Below are 19,803 nucleotides of genomic sequence, written 5' to 3'. Positions count from 1 at the left end.
CTAATTAATTCAAATACAAAATGAAACATATTTTAAAATAATACAATGAGTTTTAAATAATGGGACATTTAGCCTCAGTTTTTGTAAGATGTAAAGTCACACAAAACAAAAACAAGTAAAACGACATTCGTAAAACTTAAAACAACTTTAATAAGGTACATGAGAAACAGTTTGTTTATTCTTCAAAAGGTATAGCAGGCAGCAGTTTTCCCTCGCACTTTCCGAAGCCAATGCGGACGCCATCTTCTGACACGCAGTAGCCGCGGAGAGTGACGGTGTCGCCATCTTGCAGGAACTTCCTCTCCTCTCCGTTTAGGAGGCGGAGAGGCTTGGTGCCTTTCCAGGCTAGCTCTAGCATGCTGCCGTAGGAGTCTGGAGTCTATGGAAGATAGATAAAAATGGTTTTTAAAAAATATCATAAGATTTTAACAAGGCGGAGGTGAGACGATAAGTTTAAGCGGAGCAGAGCGGAGATGTGGGAAGATTTCTTGCCCTGATTCATTCCACTCCACTGCATTCACCCCGCTCAACTACATTTATCTCCGCTCCGCTGCATTCATCTCCAATCCGACACATTCATTGTGTGAAGATATGTAGCGACATATCTTCACTCCACTCTATCCGCCTCTATTCCGCAACGTTCATTTCCACTCCCCTACAGTACTACAGTACAGTAACCGAGCGTAGACTGTACTGTAGTAGTGGCGGTCAGCGCGATTCTAAAACCAGCCTGGTTTTAGAATCGCGCTGACCGCTCGCTGATCGTCAGCGCTGACCGCTCGCTGATCGTCAGCGCTGACCGCTCGCTGATCGTCAGCGCTGACCGCTCGCTGATCGTCGGCGCTGACAAATCAAAATGTACGTAATTGAAGGGAACGTTCATGAGTGACGTTGATCGCTAGGCGTCGACGCTTCATACATTTCGGTTGTCAGCGCTGACGGTCAGCGCGATTTAAAACCAGCCTTACACCCCTCTCAGCAGTCTCAGCTCATACTACACAGCAGGTACTTACGTCACCGCTGATGGTACCCGATCCCAGCATATCACCGGGGCGCAGGTTACATCCAGTCACGGTCTGCTGTGCCAGTTGCTGTTTGACGGTCCAATACAGAAACTTGTAATTGGAGCGGCAGATGGTTGTCACTTTGGACGTCGACTCGGCTGTGGACAAAAGATTTTCTTTATTTGGGTTTCGTACTGATATAAATCTATTGTCGAGATAGTTATCAGAGTAATGAAAAGGTATTTGATTAGATGAAAGATATCTCCCTCTGGCCTCCCCCCTATAGTTTCAGTAAAGGTAATTATGGCACTTTACTGGATCTCACTTGCTGAATTTGGCTTTCTCTAATGATTTCGAGATTGGCCGCTTCCTGCAATCTTTATAAGGTCATTCGTCTACCTTGTTGGTGGAAAATGATCAATGCAAAAAATGAATAGTATCGTATTTGGGCTCATTTGCGAGTGATAGGACCTTATACTCTACAGTGGCGTCACTCTAGTGATTATAATTATTTATAGTCCTCTCACCACCTAGCAGTTGCCGTCACTGTCTTAGCCACTAGTGAGGTACAGCCTAGGTGCCCTTAGGGCTTAGCACGTAGGCTGTCACTAGGCCATAGGATCTTACTTTGCAGTGGCGTCAACTGATGAGGGCAAATACTACTGATGTAACGAATACGAATACCTACTTTTTTTAAATTTTGTCACGCACGTGTGTCTCCGAACACTATAGCAACGACACGACGGGAAAACCCCGGTCAGTATACAAAGTAGTAAGTAAGTTCTCTTCCGGAATTTTTGTTTTGTGATTAATAACAAAGTGATAAAAAATGCCATTTGTAAATTTTATTTATACTAAAACATTAACCATAATAAAAAGAGTACAATTTATGAGTATTTCATGACTATACAGAGATATTCGTATTCGCCGAATAGTATATTTAATATCCGTATTCGTAAAAGTAGTATTCATTGCATCACTAATACCAAATACGAATACGTCTCATTACTACTCACGCTTCAGATCAACCTCCAGCTTGATATCGAAGTTGAACTTGTCCTCGTGTTTCAGGTAGGCGAACGGCGCCGGCTCCTGCGGGTAGTTGTCTATGGCGAAGCGCCGAAGAGCCTCCACGGTGACCACCCAGGGCGATATGCTGCTGCCGAGGTTCTTGGCGGTAAACGGACCGAGAGGAACGTACTCCCATTTCTGGATGTCACGCGCTGGAAAGGGAAATGAATGTTCAATGCTAGGCCTGATTCTGACGCCCGTATTCACAAACATTACTATAGATCAGCGGTTTCCGAAAGGTGGTCCACGGAACCCTGGGGTTCCGTGGAAAGTCCGCAAGGGTTCCGTAAAAAATATTATCCCACGTTTCGTGACCGACGTTGTTCGCTCGCGCCGACTTGTTTACGCACAAGGGAGGGGCAGGGCGTGCGGGCGGAGTAGTACGGGGGTTCCGCTAGGAAAAGTATAATCAATTAGGGTTCCTTGGCAAAAAAAATTGAGAAACCCTGCTATAGATGACCCACGCTGAACTGTCCCACCAAACTCAATGACAGGGGGGCGCTACCATCGTTTAACTATATGGTTTCCAACATGGCAAAAATCGGAACCAGCGATCCGGTATTGACGGTGGCGCCCCAATGTCAATGTCATGAATAGGATAGTTCGTGTGTCAGGGTGACACACGAACCAATCACAGAGCTCTATTCAACTCTGTGCGTTCGATTTTCTGTTTCACTTATGCAAGCATCGATTGTGAATACGGGCGTGTAACTACTTCAACAGATTGATGTGTAAGGTAGACTGCTGCGTCTAAAGAATTTGTTTATGATTAAGATTGACTGAAACAATATAATTAGCTCATTTTTATTAGAAGATAAGTCGCTCTGTATATCGACGAATGAAATGAGATAAAGCGTACGGCAACGGCCAAAGGAAAGGCGTGCTGAATGATATCCCGCACACCGCGATCGTTACCAATCAAGTAGTGAAGATGAATGGTTTCCCTATTTCTCGCGTTTCAGAATAACCATTGAAAATGAGCTAAAAATCTTGGTGATAAATATTGATTTTACTTTGCAATGATTTTTGTTTATGAAATGTAATAATAATATGTAGTGTTTTTTTTTTCAATGTAGGTTTTTCTCAGATGTTTATCATCAGAGGACCTGAGAAAATTTAAATAAAACTAGCGGCCGCCCGCGACTTCGTACGCGTGGATCCCGTTTTACCCCCTTTTCCCGAATTTTCTTTACTATAAACCTCACGGAGCCCGAGACCTTTCCAACGAATGCAAAACAATGGAAATCGGTTCGTGCGTTCTGGAATTATAGCGTCAGGGAGGAAAGCCCGACTTATTTTTATATAGTAGATTACAAAGTCAAAACTACTTGACCATTATTTCAGCACAGTCAGAAATTTCACTCACCGCTCCAATCATTAAGCAGCACGAACCCAAAAAGGTGCTCCTCTGCATCCTTAGCAGTGACCCGCTGGCCCAGCGCGGTGGGCGGGCCGCCCACAAAGCAGCCCATCTCCAGCTCGAAGTCCATCAGCCGGCACGGCCCGAAGTGAGGCTCCGCCCCTGCAAGTAAGATCCTCATTTTTTCCATTTTACCTATGATTCACAATAAATGATTTTGTATTTGTATTTGTATTTGTATTTCATTGAATCGGCATAACAAACACAACAACATGTCAAGCTAAAAATGGCTGGTTCACTCGTCATGTCTGTGAACAGGCGCTGCTTTCGGGGACTGGTCAATCCAAGTTATTCAAATTTATGTATGCGAGTCATTTCTACTAGTACCTTAATATGTAAGTCTAGATATTAGCACGTCACTACCTTGTTTAATATACCACGCAATCTTGTATACCCATTCTTATGATATACCATACAAGAATGCATGGTAAATTCAGTGAATTGCTCCTGAATCGAATGTACCTATTACCACAGAATAATAATAAGTACTACGTACAGAAGTTTTACTTCGCGAAAGTATTTAAAAAAATGTATGCTCAATGTCATTAACAATATGGTGTAATTTAGCCTGTCTCAAGAGTCAAGCACCATTTTGTTGACAAACGTCAGTGATCGGCACTGCGCCGAAGCTATAGGGCTGACTTCGGTAAAATGATGTGACGTGAGGTGCCAAACTGCGGAAAATGGCGGAGGAAATACATGATTTAGCATGAATTATCATGAATAATATTAACTACTTATTTACCTCTCAGTGTCTTGAGGCAACTTAAAAAAGTACATTCTGTGTTTTTATTATTATTTAGGCAGTTAAATTCTGCACAGTATTTAGTACACCATTTTCTTTATTTTCTTCCATCATACACAAGAATACGCGTGCGTGAGTCAATGTTCAATGTGCTCGTATGTGAGGCCTTGTCGAATAGTATCCTGTAGGTGGGCAATCGTGCGTGTTTTGTTTTCGATGTAAACTCGCGGAGATGAACAGGCCTGCTATGGGGTCCTTAGTCATGCTAATGGCGCAGTTACACTATGCGCGAAGTTGATCGAAAACAAGCGCGAATACGCGCACGGAAGTATGCGTGTGTGTTTACACTGTTTGATTAGATCAAGTTCGCGCAAAATGTAAGAGCAAATGTGTAATTATCACAGTCTTAATTGCTGTCGGCTACTGTACAATTTTGTGTCAAAAAATAAAAGCTTGTAAAAAGACTTCCCATTGATGATTAAAGGCTTCCCCTAAGGATTTCCTTAGCAACCAGTCCTGTCCTGTGACAGACACTTTCTGCAATTTTCACAAGGTCGTCGCTCCACGGTTATACGCTCCACTAGCATACGTAACCGATGTCCGTATGTACTGTACGTATGTAATCAAACTTAAGAAAGAACGCACATCATCCAAAGCAAAGGAGAACTTTACCTCTATTAAAGAATCACAAACCTTCAACAGGCAGGGTCTGTCCGTAAGGCCTTCTGATGGGAGTTCCGGATACCACGATAGAGCTGCTACGACCGTGGTAGCCGACGGGGATGTATTTCCTGGAAATGTCAAAACATTGTTTTAGTAGAGAACTCGATTCGATTTAAAGCATATCTTGAAGCATTTGAAGTTTACAATATTTAAGACAAATCCCAAAGGTAGCAGGAAGGCGCTGGACGCAGGCCGCTACCAACCGGGCAACATGGAAAGCATTTGGGGAGGCCTATGTTCAGCAGTGGACGTCCTATGGCTGAGATGATGATAATGAAGCCAAATCCCAAAACAGAATCAATGACTCAGATTGAATCTAGTTTTGAGCGTCGTTTTGCAATACGGACTTTGTGGGAAACAGACCGACGCACGGTGATCAATAATGAGATATTAGGTGGATCATATTCAAATTTGACATTGTGAGGGTAGTTAAATCATCGCGATGTGATTGGGGGTACTTACCTCATATTCTTGTTGAATATGAACGTTTAAAGGTAAGTCATTACTGAGATACCAGCTTGTAAATGCAGTGCTCTCGCTAATTTGTACTGATTTGTTCTATTTACTTCCTGTTTTCGCGCACAGTTATCCGTTTGGTTTGACTTATACAGTGCATTATTGCGTATTATGAAATATGGTGCACATTAATGAAGGTATATACTTCATTTTCTATAACACTTAGTAACTGTTAATTGTTATAGTAATTTGGAAAAAATATTCAAAACTTAGCTTAAATTTTTAGGTATTTTATTTTATTTTAAAGCCTGTATCTTACAAGGAACATATTAGAACATGGAAATTTTGGTACTGGTAGATAGCTGGAAGTCTGTATTATGGCATTCAATAAAATTTTTTACCCCAAACTACCCCTGCCTGAACAAACTTTTCATTTTTGCAGGAAACGAAAGTACAGTTAGAAATTCAGATTTATTTAAAAACCTCAAAAAACTTCCTCCAATTAAACCTGCAACTAAGCAATCTAAAGATATATTATTAAACTATGTCTATGAGGTCGTTAGAGTATCAGATTTGATAACACAAGAGCGAAATAAGTTACGAATTTCAAAAAATAGCTTTTGTTTGTCAGCTTCCAGAAATTGATTAAAATCGGCAAAGATATCTCTCAATTTGAAAAAAAATATGAGAATTAGTTGTGTAAATGCATAATAACATCTGAAGATCATTATTGAACAGCCTTCAACTTCAGGGTCTGTAGGTAGAGGACGCCCGAAAAAGGCTTTCATCGATTTAGGTGACAGAACTAAGCGTAGTAGATTAAAAGACGAAGTATCATCCAGAAGTGAAAAATAGTTATTGTGCTTAGCAGCCAAGATGAAACTTCATTCAGTCGGAAAACGTAGGGCTGCCTCAGCACTTCATAACATTTCATCATCATCTCCTGAATTTACTGTTAAGTCACGAGGCAGTCTACAGAATTATATTTCGTATTCGACAAAATAGGCACTAGCACTTTTTACCCAATCGAAATTAACTAGTCTTTAATTGATTCTTTTATTGAACTAAGGGCATCATGGGGGGGTCCCCATACTTAGAACTGAAACTCAAAAATATTTTTTTCATCAAATCCATACGTGTGGGGTATCTCTGGATAGGTCTTCAAAAATGATATTGAGGTTTCTAATATCATTTTTTTCTAAACTGAATAGTTTGCGCGAGAGATTCTTCCAAAGTGATAAAATGAGAATTTTAAAGTCTACTACTTTCCTCATGAACGCGTAGAGGTATTTAATTGAAATTCATATTCAATAATCAGGTCCATAGTACCTTTAAGCTGTAACAAAATCAAAGTTATATACCTACAGGTTTGTACGGAACCCTCGGTGCGCGAGTCCGACTCGCACTTGGCCGGTTTTTTAAGATTGTAGTCTCAAATACATTATTTTAATAAAGAAATATTTATTTACTTAATGATATTTTCAATAACATTATTAGATAATTGTAATTTCAGATTAAAATATTTTTGTCATCCTAAATTCTGATTATTGATCACTGTGCGACGCGACTGATGTGCGGAGGACGTCATAATAAGCCACTGTGGTATCATAGTTACAATAGATGCGATAAGTAGTGAATAAAAAATGTAATAGTAAAATAAATCATCTAACCAGTTGGCCAAAAGTCCATTCTCCATGCTTCTAAACATGTTTAGAAGCTTCTAAACATCATGATGTTGATTATAGCAGCAGCTGCCCACTGCTGCCGGGAGGTGCACCTTAAGTGCTCACAATAAGAGTCATTTTGCAGCTACCTACCAGTTGGGCATGAGCGCGTTCTCCTTGCTTCGGAACATGATGCCGACGTTGGTGGCGTGGTGTATGGACGAGTAGAAGTCGGTGTAGTCGCCCACTTCTGCAGGTAGATGCATTTGAGCTTCACTTTGTTTGACGAATGCCCTGGAAAATTTAAAACACTACTATAGCTACTTCCTTCATTTTGCATTTTGAATTATTGTAGAATAATTACATCGTTAAAAGAGGTTTATCAAATGTAGTACATAAAGGTCAGAAATGGACGTCCTTTGGTTGAATGGAACGAAGTATAGTTAATTATATGGGGCTATCAGGGCTCTATCAGATTTTTTTCTTTTGAAGGTGGTCTGTGACTACGTAAAAGATCATAAAGTTATAAAATACTTTATGGACAATTTTAATAAGGTTCTTTGTCCTACGTACCTACTATTTCAATGTTCACTTTTCTCCATACTTGTGTATTAAATGGGTGGATGTAGATCATAAGAAAAGATCATAAAGTTATAAAATACTTTGATGGAGGACTTTGGTACAAGGTAGTTGGTTGACTGAGGGACTATTATAATTAATGAAAGGTTTAGATACCTTTGCCTAAGTTCACTGTCGTTCTGCAGAGTGGTATTCGAGACATCCAGCAGGCTTTGCAGAGTGTTCCTTGCTTCCACCCAGTGGGGTTTCGTGAGTGCCATGAAGGCATTGAGTTTGTCTTCCTGTATAATAAAACGTTTCAGTATTAAAATCAATTATCACAAGGCACAGTTGAAAAAATTACTATCATCACCATTAACAGATCATTTTTTCTCCATAGCAGGAGCACTAATTTACCGGAGTAATTTAAAATCGAAGATTTTCTTGGTTGGTCAAGCATTGGATTCAAATTTAAATTCAAAATTTTATTCAGTACATAGGCCCTTTCCAGGGCACTTATACACGTCCGAAATATATATTATTGGCCCTACCACAACTTCGGGACAAAATATGATTGAATTGAATTTCACGTATTTGTCCTTTATTCACCACTTATCTAGGGCCAAGTCGAGCGTGACATCTACAGGAAGAGAAATTCCTTATCATTCATCATCATCTCAGCCATAGGACGTCCACTGCTGAACATAGACCTCCCCCAATACATACTTTCCATGTTGCCCGGTTGGTTGTTAATTGCTCTTTTACTCTTTCGAAAACACAAGGGTAGGATAATAAACTTATATGAGTTTTGTAACAAAATCGAACTTATTACAGCTACAGCTCGAACGATTAGGTACGTATTAAAAATCCGTAGTTTTTAGCGCTGTAGTTGATGTGTAGTCCAGCCCGCATGAAAATTTTTTAACTTAATTAAAATACAAAAACAAGTATACCTACTAAACAACAGTCTGACTGGTTTTCTTACAGTGGTATGTAAGGACATTATTGCACAACATAAAATACATAAGTACCTATAGAAAAAGTACATAACAACGCCAAATGATTTCCATAGTCGATTTTGCGCGTAAACACCTAATTTGCATTGTGCCCAGGAGAACTGGTATCCATTAACTAGTTTCTAAGATACTTCATCAAGTTTGTTAGTGTCTTATTAAAATTATTTTTGTAGTAATTAACAGAGACTACCTACTTAGTATTAAGTATTTCAAATTCTAAGGTTCAAAGTTTTAAAGCAAGAGCATTGAGGTTGCTAGATTTCTGTAACTTTATACACGTGTCTAACTAAAATGTTTTATGCTTAGATTAATTAATCTAAGGTTTTATGATATAAAAAAAATGTTGTACAAAGGACCGGCACATCAAGATAGTGATACTTAGGTACTATTTTGAAACAAAAATGTAGTCGGATTTGCTGTCGACTGTACGACAAAAATACACACAACATTTCTAGAATATATTTTAAGGTGGGTAAGTACCCAATGTTGCATGTTGTTATCAGTGCAATAAAATACTTTTAGCTATCATGATAAGACTTAAAATAACAACTGGGATTTAAAAATACATGAGTAGCCATAGTTGCATTTACCTTAAAAACATTTTGTTTGTCCTTCAGCAAGGGTCCATTGAAGAGATGCGATACAACATTCAGATCCAAAATATAGTCGCCAATAGCAACTCCAATGTGTTTATCAGCCTGGAAAACAAAACGATTACACTACTAAAACGCATTGCGCTTCATAAATAACACATTCCGTCGAGTGCTCAGATCATAGAAAGAGACTAGATATGAAGTCGCGCGTAACTACAACGAGAACCAGTGTCCCCACATTTCCCCCACCACAGCTCCCACACACACATTCAACTGTGTAAAAACAAAGCGACTGAGAGTCTACGACAACATGTGCAACCGGCTTAAAAGTGCTGTGATTGGCCAGAAGGCGTGCCTTATGGCCAATCAATGGCCGCGTGACGTGACGCACACTTTGAAAACTAGTGAGAGAACAAAGATAAAATGAAGTCGACAAGATATCGATACTTTAAATCGCTAGGGGCAAGGCTCGAAACTGGTTTCACAAAATGCTTATGTATGAAAACCTTTTTATTATTATACGTTATTATTAACTACTATCACGCATTTACTTTTTAACCGCTTGAGTCCCAGACGGCATTAATTAATGTCATAACAATTGATTATAATTATCTATTGTGTCTAGATTCGCGGGCCTTGAAGGATTAATTATGGCGATCTGCGTACCGCATATTATGTTTATCAAAAATAATGCCTATATTAGGCTTTCAACTAGCTCTTATAGTAATTACATAGTTGACAGTTACTAATTACTTCTACTGTTATTTTTTTTTTGTAAAATCTTATAATCGCAAGTAACACATATTTTTTTTATTTAAAATTACAAAATAGAAAATTATAATTTACTTCTATTTATCGATAATAGGAAACCGCATTAGAACACGAGCACGGCACTATGTTACGACCGGCACATGCGGCCGTACTGTGTATTTTCACACGACAGTGGATATCGGAAGAAATTAAATACATCGCGCAGTAGTTGAGCATGACATAAAGTGGTTGCTAACTAAATCGTCAATGTACAAGTGTGTTAGAATTTTTATCACCACTGATTTCGATATCGCAGTAACTGTTACGGCACTGAATTCGTTCGTAAAAATGTTAAGTTTTTTTTATTTATAACCAAAATACCAATGGATTTGCAATACTTACATGTAGTAAATGACTCCATTGTTCCTGTAGTTCTTCGTTTCACTTGTTTTATTGCACGTAACGACGCATTATCCAAAAAATTCGGAGAACATTTCCTTAGTACGACTGAATCGCGACTAACCTAGCTACGCGGCTGACGTTCGTTTCTGGGCATATCGCGGAGACACGCGCCACGCCCCCGTTTCACATCTATTCCCTTCTTTGATCTGAGGTCGAGTGCAAAGACCCTTTCATTTGATTGTGTAATACAGATAATTCCAATAAGCAAGCAATATGTGCTTTATGATCTTTGCACTTAGGACTAGTTTATTAATAAGAAACAAATGAAGGTCACTTACATTTTTTGGTGAAGTGAAGACTCCATACGGGAGATTTTCGATAGGAAAGTCTGAATTTGATGCGTATTCTATAAAGGACTTCATAGCGACGTGTTTCCTTCACGGAGCCCACTGGTAAAGTGATTACCCGACTGGTTAGAGTAGTTTTAGTTATAATATGGAAATGTAGCCGGTTCTCGGGCGTTTGTAGTAATGTCAAGGCCAACTGTCTGTTGCTTGTTATCAACGAGTGATAAGTTTTCTCTGTGTTACTTAATTTAATTGAATGCATCTTCTTATCAGGAGTGTGTGGAGGCCGTGTTTCATAAGTTTTAATAGCTTGTTATTTAATACAATATCGTTGTGTAAAATTAACCTATTTGAAGAATAAAGTTGTTTGTACTAAAGATGTTGCGTTCTGTGTTGCAATAAGTATTTTTTTTTACAATTTCAAATACCACAGCAGGAATTTTGTAGGTATATTCATCTGACATTCAACAAGCTGTTTAATTATATTTAAACTCTCAGTAGAATTAGATTTGGATCTAATCTGATTTCTCTCAAAAGGGGATGATTGCATGCCTTCTTGAAGGTGTCTGAATCTGTTTAAGTATTTTTAATCACAACTAATGAGGAAGGTACTATTTCCACTGTCGCAACTCTTGTATAGCCAGGATCTACAGCTTAACCGCCAATAAAACCCCAATCAGTACGTAAAGGTTGTCCCGGGGTAAAGTTAAACTGTCATTGGATCCGCTACAAAATTAATCATAACAATATAGGAGTTCGAAGTCAAGGCTCGATCCCTTCCAGTGCGAAGCGGATGACCGATGACAAACAGAACAGTGAAATTATTTAGTCGGACATTTCGATGTTTCATAAAGTAGGCGCGGTGCCACTATAGTCGTCACGATGGTCACACCCACAACTTTGTGGCGTCATATTGTCGCGTTGTAGTTTGATAATATTCTAATGTCTTACAACTTACAAGTGACCGAACTTTACTGATTTGACTACAGCCATTTTTGAGGCTGGATCCACGCCTGCGATATTACTCCGAAAAACGTTATACTAAGTTTCAAATGTTGCCATCCCGTTCACGCAAGGCGTGGTGATGCCAGTATGAGAGACGATGACAGACCCGAAAACTAATTGTATGTGTTTCTGAGAAGCCCAGCTACATGCTGTTAGCGCGCTTTCACATTTAGGCGATTTAGCACCGCGACAAACGCGCGACTGACGCGCTGCCGAAAATGTCATACTATGTGACAGCGGCTGCATGCCTATACATTCTAAAAACGCTGCTGCCGCGCTACTAACGCCCTAATATGAAAGCGCTCTTAAAGTTACCATTTCCAAAACTCCCCATCCCTCATTAACACAAGCGCTGTACAAAAATAGCCTTTATTACAAATAGCTAAGCAACATTATGTATACAGTGTGAGTCACGTTAAAGTGTACATATGAAAATAGATGAAACTAAACCTATTTTTATCGACAAAAAAGAGGTCTAAAAATTTTTGAGATTTTTTTTTAATTTTTTATAGAATTTTTTTTCTTCCAATTACTTATTGTAAAGAAAACGTAATAACTTTTAAACTAAGCGGTATATCCTGATAAAATAAAAACAGTAATAATGCTAAATAACAGGCGATACTAAAAAAATACATAAAATACACAAAAAAAGGCCAACAAATAATAAAAAATGATACTTTTTTAAAAAAATCTGCTTAAAAATTCGTGTTTTTTTGGTTATTTGATAAATTTCTCCAAAAAATGCCCCTATAACCGGTAGTTTTTATTACTTTGTATTATTCTCTATCGTATTACCTTCGTAAAACCAAAAATCGCATGTCTCTATCCCTATCACAATGTTTGCAATGATCGTTTGAACTAAGCCTCTCCGGGCGCGCCATTCAACGCTTCGTTAACAACAAAACTGAAAATGGCTCTAGATTTGTAATTTTGATAAAGACAAGTTAGATTTCAAATAAAAACAAAAGATTTCGAAGTAAAATAAGCATTTTAGTTAAAATTAAAATTGTCTCTACCTGTATCGGAGAATAATGTTGTGGCAGGCCTTTGTTCAAACGATCATAGCAAATGTTGTGATAGGGATAGAGACATGCGATTTTTGGTTTTACAAAGATAATACGATAGAGAATAATAAAAAGTAATAAAAACTACCGGTTATTGGGGCATTTTTTGGAGAAATTTATCAAATAACCAAAAAAGCACGAATTTTTAAGCAGATTTTTTTCAAAAAGTATCATTTTTTAGTATTTGTTGGCATTTTTTGTGTATTTTATGTATTATTTTAGTATCGCCTGTTATTTAGCATTATTACTGTTTTTATTTTATCAGGATATACCGCACAGTTTAAAAGTTATTACGTTTTCTTTACAACAAGTTATTAGAAGAAAAAAAATTCTATAAAAAATTAAAAAAAAATCTCAAAAAATTTTTGAACTCTTTTTTGTCGATAAAAATAGGTCTAGTTTTATCTATTTTCATATGTACACTTTAACGTGACTCACACTGTATATTTACAAATGGAAGTTGACCCTAGGAGCGAGCCGGCGGCGCGACGGAGGCTTGCCCAGCGCCCGGCTGTCGGCCTCCACGACTGCCTGGAACAAACGTCAGTGTGGTGGGATAGCGGAGCGGAGAGGACCTATAGCGGAGATGAGCGATGTAGCGGAGCGGAGAGGAGCTATAGCGGAGATGAGCGATGTAGCGGAGATGAGCGACGTAGCGGAGATGAGTGACGTAGCGGAGATGAGTGACGTAGCGGAGATGAGCGACGTAGCGGAAATGAGCGACGTAGCGGAGATGAGCGACGTAGCGGAGATGAGTGACGTAGCGGAGATGAGCGACGTAGCGGAGATGAGCGACGTAGCGGAGATGAGCGACGTAGCGGAGATGAGCGACGTAGCGGAGATGAGCGACGTAGCGGAGAGGAGTGATGTAGCGCAGCGGTTAGCTACCCCGCGCACTAGGCAGCCTGGTTGCGGCAGCCAGTCGAACATATGACGATGTATGGGAGTCAGCGCATTAGGCAGCCAAGTGTGTTCTGATACCGAATTAAATGCCAAAGCCAGGCTGCCTAGTGCTCGGGAGGATGACTGTCCTTGGAGCGGAGCGGAGAGGCGCTGTAGCAGAGAGGCTGGCGACCCCGCGCACTAGGCAGCCTGGCTGCAGCAGCCAGTCGAACATAATGATGGTGGGAGACGCAGCCAAGTGAAGGTATATGAACATAATTATACCCACAGCGAGGCTGCCTAGTGCGGGACGGGAGGCCTTATGAATGGCTGTCCACTAGAGGAGCGGAGTTGTGCTATTATTGGCACGTACAGGATTGCTTGAAATTTCTGATCTCCCAAACCAAGGACTCTCCCTTTTAAGGATAATTTTCTATCAAAGCGGAGTGGAGACGTGTTGTAAGCAACCAATATAGTTTCGTTTTTCCACTCAGCTTCAGTGGAGACGGTTCTCTCTGAGATCTGCTCCGCTTTGGTGGAAATAAACTGCGGAGCGATGATGTGGTGCTCCCTGTAGCAGCCTGTGAGCGATGCCAATATTGACCGCTAAGCCATTTTTCACCAAAGAAGACACGGAGACGAAATTGGTTAGAAAATAGAAGAGGATGATAGAGCCAAAGTATAAGATGTGCGGCGTTTCTATACTAAATTAGTCGCCTCGAACATGCATCGCGTTTCATCTCCGATTTGGTAGAAAACAGCCTTTAGGATGGCTATAATTTCTGCTCCGCTGCAGTAGATAGGCATTTGCGAACACCAGTGATTGTATTCAACGGTAATCTAAATAGAAAAACGCAAAACGTACGGTCGATTAACTTAAATGCTTTTATTTACCTTCAATAACATCGATACGTCATCGTCTCGACACAAAATATACAATACATAATAACAATAATTAAATATACATAAATACACTGCTACTACTAAGTCTACAATACAAAATCTATTTGACGCCTATCGCGAAAAATGGTCGGTATAAATTTCATATAAAATTCTGGGTAATGAGGGTTTTCGCGAATGAAAAATCCGCCAGATCGCAATACGTAGACGCGAGGTCCAAATGCTGCATGATTGGTTATTTTTGACATGACATTGACAGATATGTCAAAATCCACCAATCACGCAGCAGTCAGACCCCACATCCACGTCCCGCCATCTAGCGGATCTTTCATTCGCGAAAACCCTCATTGTAAAGGTAGGCACAACACTCAAGTCCTTCATGGTTTTTTATTATAACCGCGAGAAAGCAAATCTAAAGTAAAATAAATGCTATTACTTTTAAATAATACTATTACTACTAACATTATAAACGCGCTTGTTTGAATATTTGTAATTCAAACTTGTGAATGCTGAACGGATTTGGATAATACCTAGGCACCTTTATTCAATTGTGATCTAGTTCAAGGATATGTAAATATAATTGTATAATTTATTTAATAATATTAAATGAAATCATGATCTTAGTTTTTACCTTAAACGAGTATTAATAAAAACTGGCCAATTTATTTTAGCATAATGCTACACGATCAAACATACATACAACAATTATTTTTCCATGTGCACAAAATATCCAATTACACAATACAATAATTTATGAAGAGTTAACATTTAGTAATACTAAGGAACTAATTTAAAATCATGTTTTCTACTTACATTTTTGTTAAAATTGGAAGAACTTATAAAGCTTTAGTCAATTTGGTAAAATTTCAATAATTTGATAATTCTTTTAAGCACTTTTGATTTTATTATTTACCTAGCTGCTCTAGTGTTATTACTTAAATTAGGGAGTGTTAAAATTAAACACCATGAAACCCGATGGAGTTCACTGCGCACCAGGCGTGCGTGACGTCACATCGACGCTCTGTAGCTTTATTCACGTAACAAAACTTCAACGACAACAAAACACTGAGTTGGATCCTATTGAGTAATCGTTTTATCAAAATGACCCTTGTGAGTACGGATTTAGAACTGTTTTTCAATGGGACGACTTCTGAACGTCATCAACGAGATGATGACTGTCAAAATACGTAAATTAGGCCACTGGTACGGAAGGGGCGAACGCGGGAAGCTCAATCGGGTTGTAAACATACCTATGTTATTTCTTATGAGAATATAAGAGATGGTTTGATACCATTTAGGCCCAGAACAGATGGTGGAACGCAACTACAACTGCTAGTTACTTTTGAGTTGCATCTAAGTTTCTGCCATAGCGTCCGTTGAGAGACCACACATTACGCGACCAGTTTTAAACTTTCAGTTTCAGTTTCATTCATAAGAATCATCAGAAGGTTGCAGTTTCGTTGCAGTTGCGTTTCACCGTCTGTTCTGGGCCTTAGAGATATTGTCAGTGAGTTAATATCGGACAATATAATTAAGCTTTTGTTGTTATCTCTTCAACCTCGCGATTCGAGACACAATAGATAATATAATCGGTCAAATGCGACTGCTAGGAGGTTGATGGATGAGACTTATGCGTAAGATGTACTCATTTAAACCATTTAAACATGTTTGATCATGCGAAAATTGATGTGCGTAATAATTTGTGTTATTTAAGTGTTTTAAAGCCTAATATAACTTTTTTTTAAAGAGTAATTTGTGCAAAAACTCAAAATTCCCGTTTGCCCCTTGTGGTAAGCTAAATATGCTTGTGTCACGAGTGGGCTCACCACAATAGTCGATCGGTAGAATTCGAACCCGCGTTACTCGGATCTCGAGTCTGCCGACCCCTTCACTGTTCGGCTATCGTGGCTTATAGACAAACTGTGTTCAATTTCGAATATGGAAAGGCTTATTTAAACACATTTTAGATTTTTAGTCTTACCAAACAATTAATCGTAATCATCATTTTGACTGCGATAAATACATTCCAATCAATATAACTAAACTAGCGGCCGCCCGCGACTTCGTACGCGTGAATCCCGTTTTTCCCGCTAATTCCCGTTCCCGTGGGAATTTCGGAAATTCCTTTCTTAGTGCACCTCTACGGTACCTAAGCTACGTCCCTTCCAAATTTCAAGTGCCTACGTTTAGCCGTTTAGGCTGTGCGTTGATCTGTCAGTCAGTCAGTCAGTTTCTCCTTTTATATATTTAGATAAACTCCACCACACCAACTAAATACAACCGAAACTACAGTAACTACATTCATTTTCGCAAGTTCAAACTACTTTTTAGGCTACCAATAACACGAAATTCTTATCTACACAACGTCGCGTCGATCTGTTGCAGCGATGGCAGGGTCAGCTTTAGTTTCCTCCGGTATGCTGGGTCCGAAGCTATTGGGTTCCTTTCCAGGTATATCGTAGCCAATTTCTTGTTCTCTTGCAAGTAATCCACCGATGACCACTCTGATACTTGGTTATCATTCAACTAGAACGAACATGGGAAACGGTTTAGTTTTATCGTGTAAGTGTTTGTAAATTATGTTTGCGAAGGCGGTGTGAAACTTACTGACACAAATGAAACTTCTTTTAGTAGGTCAGTTGCTTCGGAAGGCTCAAGCGCTTGATGAAATGATATGGTAAACGATGACAATGAAATGTTTTACATGAATATTATTAGCAACTAACCCATAATTCTTCCAAGTCGCTCATATGCCTCACGTTATCGATCACTGTGATTCTGTTCATGGCCAGATCCAAGGTTTGGAGTTTCCCTTGACTTTCCATGTTTTCCATCATTATTATGCCATTCTCCGATATGTACAGTTGTTCGAGGTTTGTAAGCAGTTCTAAGTTTTCTATTTTGGTGATGCGATTGCTCTGAAGAACTAGTATCTCAAGGCTGGACAGGTCATCTAGATTTTGTATTTTGGTTATCTTATTTTTGCCTAAGTACAACTGTTTGAGGGACTTCAGGCCTTCTAAATTTTTTATTTCCTGAAAATCACACATTTAATATCAGTATAACATTTTAATATTTTTTAAAAACAATCATAAGAGTCTTATGACCATTTTCACCATTAATTTTAAGTGACCCCTATGGTAACACATAACAGGAATTTTGTTTTCATAGGAGTCACTTAAAAATTAGGGATTGATGGTGAAAACAGAAAAGGCTCAGTTGCACCAACTTACTTTGACCGTAACTTTAACAATAACCAGTGATTTTTGTCTGGAGTTTGACAGATTTTTGACATTTAAGTCAAAATAAGATGGTGCAACTCAGCCTAAGCAATGAAAAATGTAGATACATTGAATAAAAATTGTATACTTTTTAAAAGCTTTATCTTACCCGTATACGATTATCTCCAAGCTCCAGGAGTTCCAATTTGGGCAAATGGTTGACGTTTTTGATCTCTGAAATCTTGTTGGAGCTGATGAATAACTTTTTCAGCTTCAGAAGGTTGTCAAGCCCTGATATTTCTTTTATCCTGTTGAATGATAGGTCTAGGATTCTGTGGAAGTGTACATAAATATATTGAGTATTTTTTAGGTCATAGATAAAAAATATTACGAAGATGTAAAGTTAAGAGTCTGTTATCTAGGTTTTTTCAGTCAGGATAGATAGCAAGTACTACACAAAATTAAGATTAGATTAAGCATGACACTCATAGTTACTGCTCACACTAAAGTATTACAATTCTCATGTAACTCTAGGAATAAAATGGTGTCCCACTTAATTTGAAAATAAATGGGAAACAAAAAAAAATTAAGTGGGAGACCACTTGATTCCTTGAAGCTTAAAGACATTCACTGCTGGAGAAAGGCCTCCCCAAGAATTATCACATCAACCAGTCTTGCAGCAAACACTTGCCCATTTAAACTAAAACTAAAAACCCACTCACTCAAGGTTGACAAGGTTATCCAAGTTCTCAATGGTTACAATCTGGTTGTCATACAACTCCAGCTCCACCAATGTGCTCAAAGTATCCAGCCCTTCTATCTTTTTGATGAGATTCCATCTCAAATACAACCTGGAAATTAAGTGATTGTTTATTGATTACTGAAACACAAGTTAGATCTATAGTTAAACAGATATTATCCGAAATGTTTTCTTTCCTAAGTATGTTACTGATCTGTTGTGAGAGAAATAAATAAATAACTTATTTAATTTATTGTGCTACTTTATTGTACTGAACTGTTCGTAAAGGAAACATTGTTGTTGCCTAAGAAATATGGGGCTATACTGACAATCATGATACAAAATGTGGAATGAAACATGTAGGTCTTTATCATCTAAGAACTTTTTATAATTTGGAGTGATTTAAAAAGCCTTGTAGAATTGTGGTGCATTTGTGAACACCTCTAGTATATAATTCCCTCCACAACAGTAATGCATGACTCACTATCTTTCTACTTGATCTCACAACAAGGACAACTATTTAAATCGAAACTTATACCACTTTCTAATTAATGAGTCAGTCTTTACTGTTAATATCAACTATTATCCTCATTCTGAGTAACAACCACATATTTCATAATGATTTTGCATGCATCTTAGAGGTTGTATAACAATTAGGACAATTTTCAGGCTGTTAACAAATATGACCTACCTCTCAAGATGTTTTAAAGGCTCTAAATTCTCGATCTTTCCAATTCTCCCGTGGTTCAAGTCCAGCTCTTCAGTGTTTTCGTTAATGACTATCAGCTCCTGGGTGTCTTCGTTGCCCGGTGGAGGCGTGGCGGCTTGCGGAGGTGAACCAGGCTCATCATCTTTGCCCTGTTTGTTTTGACCCAGCCCGTCGCCTTTCGGCACTTCGTCAGCTTCATTATTGGCCATAGGAGTGTCTTGATTGTCTGAAAAACAATGTGACCATGGCTCATTCCATTTACGAGCTGGATTTACGGTTGCAATAGATACGTACCTGCCATGATATTGTGTTAGTTAACAATAAACGGTGTTAAGATATGGCTTAAGTGTATTTTTAAATCAATTTACACGCTATTGTAATTAATTAACAGCAAAAAAGACCTCCAATTGGACGAAATTCGGCAAATTCTCGAAAATAATAAATTCACGAACACGAACTGTCAATTTGAATTGACAGCTCCACAGATACAAACACAGGATACCAAAATATATTAGGGTAATTACACACACGTGT

The 19,803-nt window shown here is 38.7% G+C and overlaps 2 protein-coding genes across 2 annotated transcripts; both read right to left on the bottom strand.

Moving 5' to 3' along the window:
- Positions 1 to 130: 130 nt before the first annotated feature.
- On the bottom strand, positions 131 to 11,034 carry Faa (fumarylacetoacetate hydrolase). Its single transcript, XM_028309343.1, has 9 exons — positions 10,741 to 11,034; positions 9,248 to 9,355; positions 7,819 to 7,943; positions 7,237 to 7,377; positions 4,934 to 5,031; positions 3,442 to 3,597; positions 2,021 to 2,227; positions 1,014 to 1,162; positions 131 to 379 (listed from the first exon to the last, which is right to left on the bottom strand). The coding sequence occupies exons 1-9, from the start codon at positions 10,822 to 10,824 to the stop codon at positions 176 to 178; spliced, it is 1,272 nt and encodes a 423-aa protein (XP_028165144.1). The 5' UTR covers positions 10,825 to 11,034; the 3' UTR covers positions 131 to 175.
- Positions 11,035 to 14,939: 3,905 nt separating this feature from the next.
- Positions 14,940 to 19,738, bottom strand: LOC114356262 (protein phosphatase 1 regulatory subunit sds22). Its single transcript, XM_028309349.1, has 7 exons — positions 19,564 to 19,738; positions 19,252 to 19,495; positions 18,544 to 18,672; positions 17,991 to 18,153; positions 17,327 to 17,635; positions 16,852 to 17,126; positions 14,940 to 16,643 (listed from the first exon to the last, which is right to left on the bottom strand). The coding sequence occupies exons 1-6, from the start codon at positions 19,568 to 19,570 to the stop codon at positions 16,953 to 16,955; spliced, it is 1,026 nt and encodes a 341-aa protein (XP_028165150.1). The 5' UTR covers positions 19,571 to 19,738; the 3' UTR covers positions 14,940 to 16,643; positions 16,852 to 16,952.
- Between the last annotated feature and the right edge of the window lie 65 nt (positions 19,739 to 19,803).

Source organism: Ostrinia furnacalis, unplaced genomic scaffold, assembly GCF_004193835.3.
Source record: "Ostrinia furnacalis isolate ACB-3 unplaced genomic scaffold, ASM419383v2 OfSCF2703, whole genome shotgun sequence".
In the NCBI taxonomy this organism is placed as follows: domain Eukaryota; kingdom Metazoa; phylum Arthropoda; class Insecta; order Lepidoptera; family Crambidae; genus Ostrinia; species Ostrinia furnacalis.
This window is presented reverse-complemented; position numbering and strand designations above follow the sequence as displayed.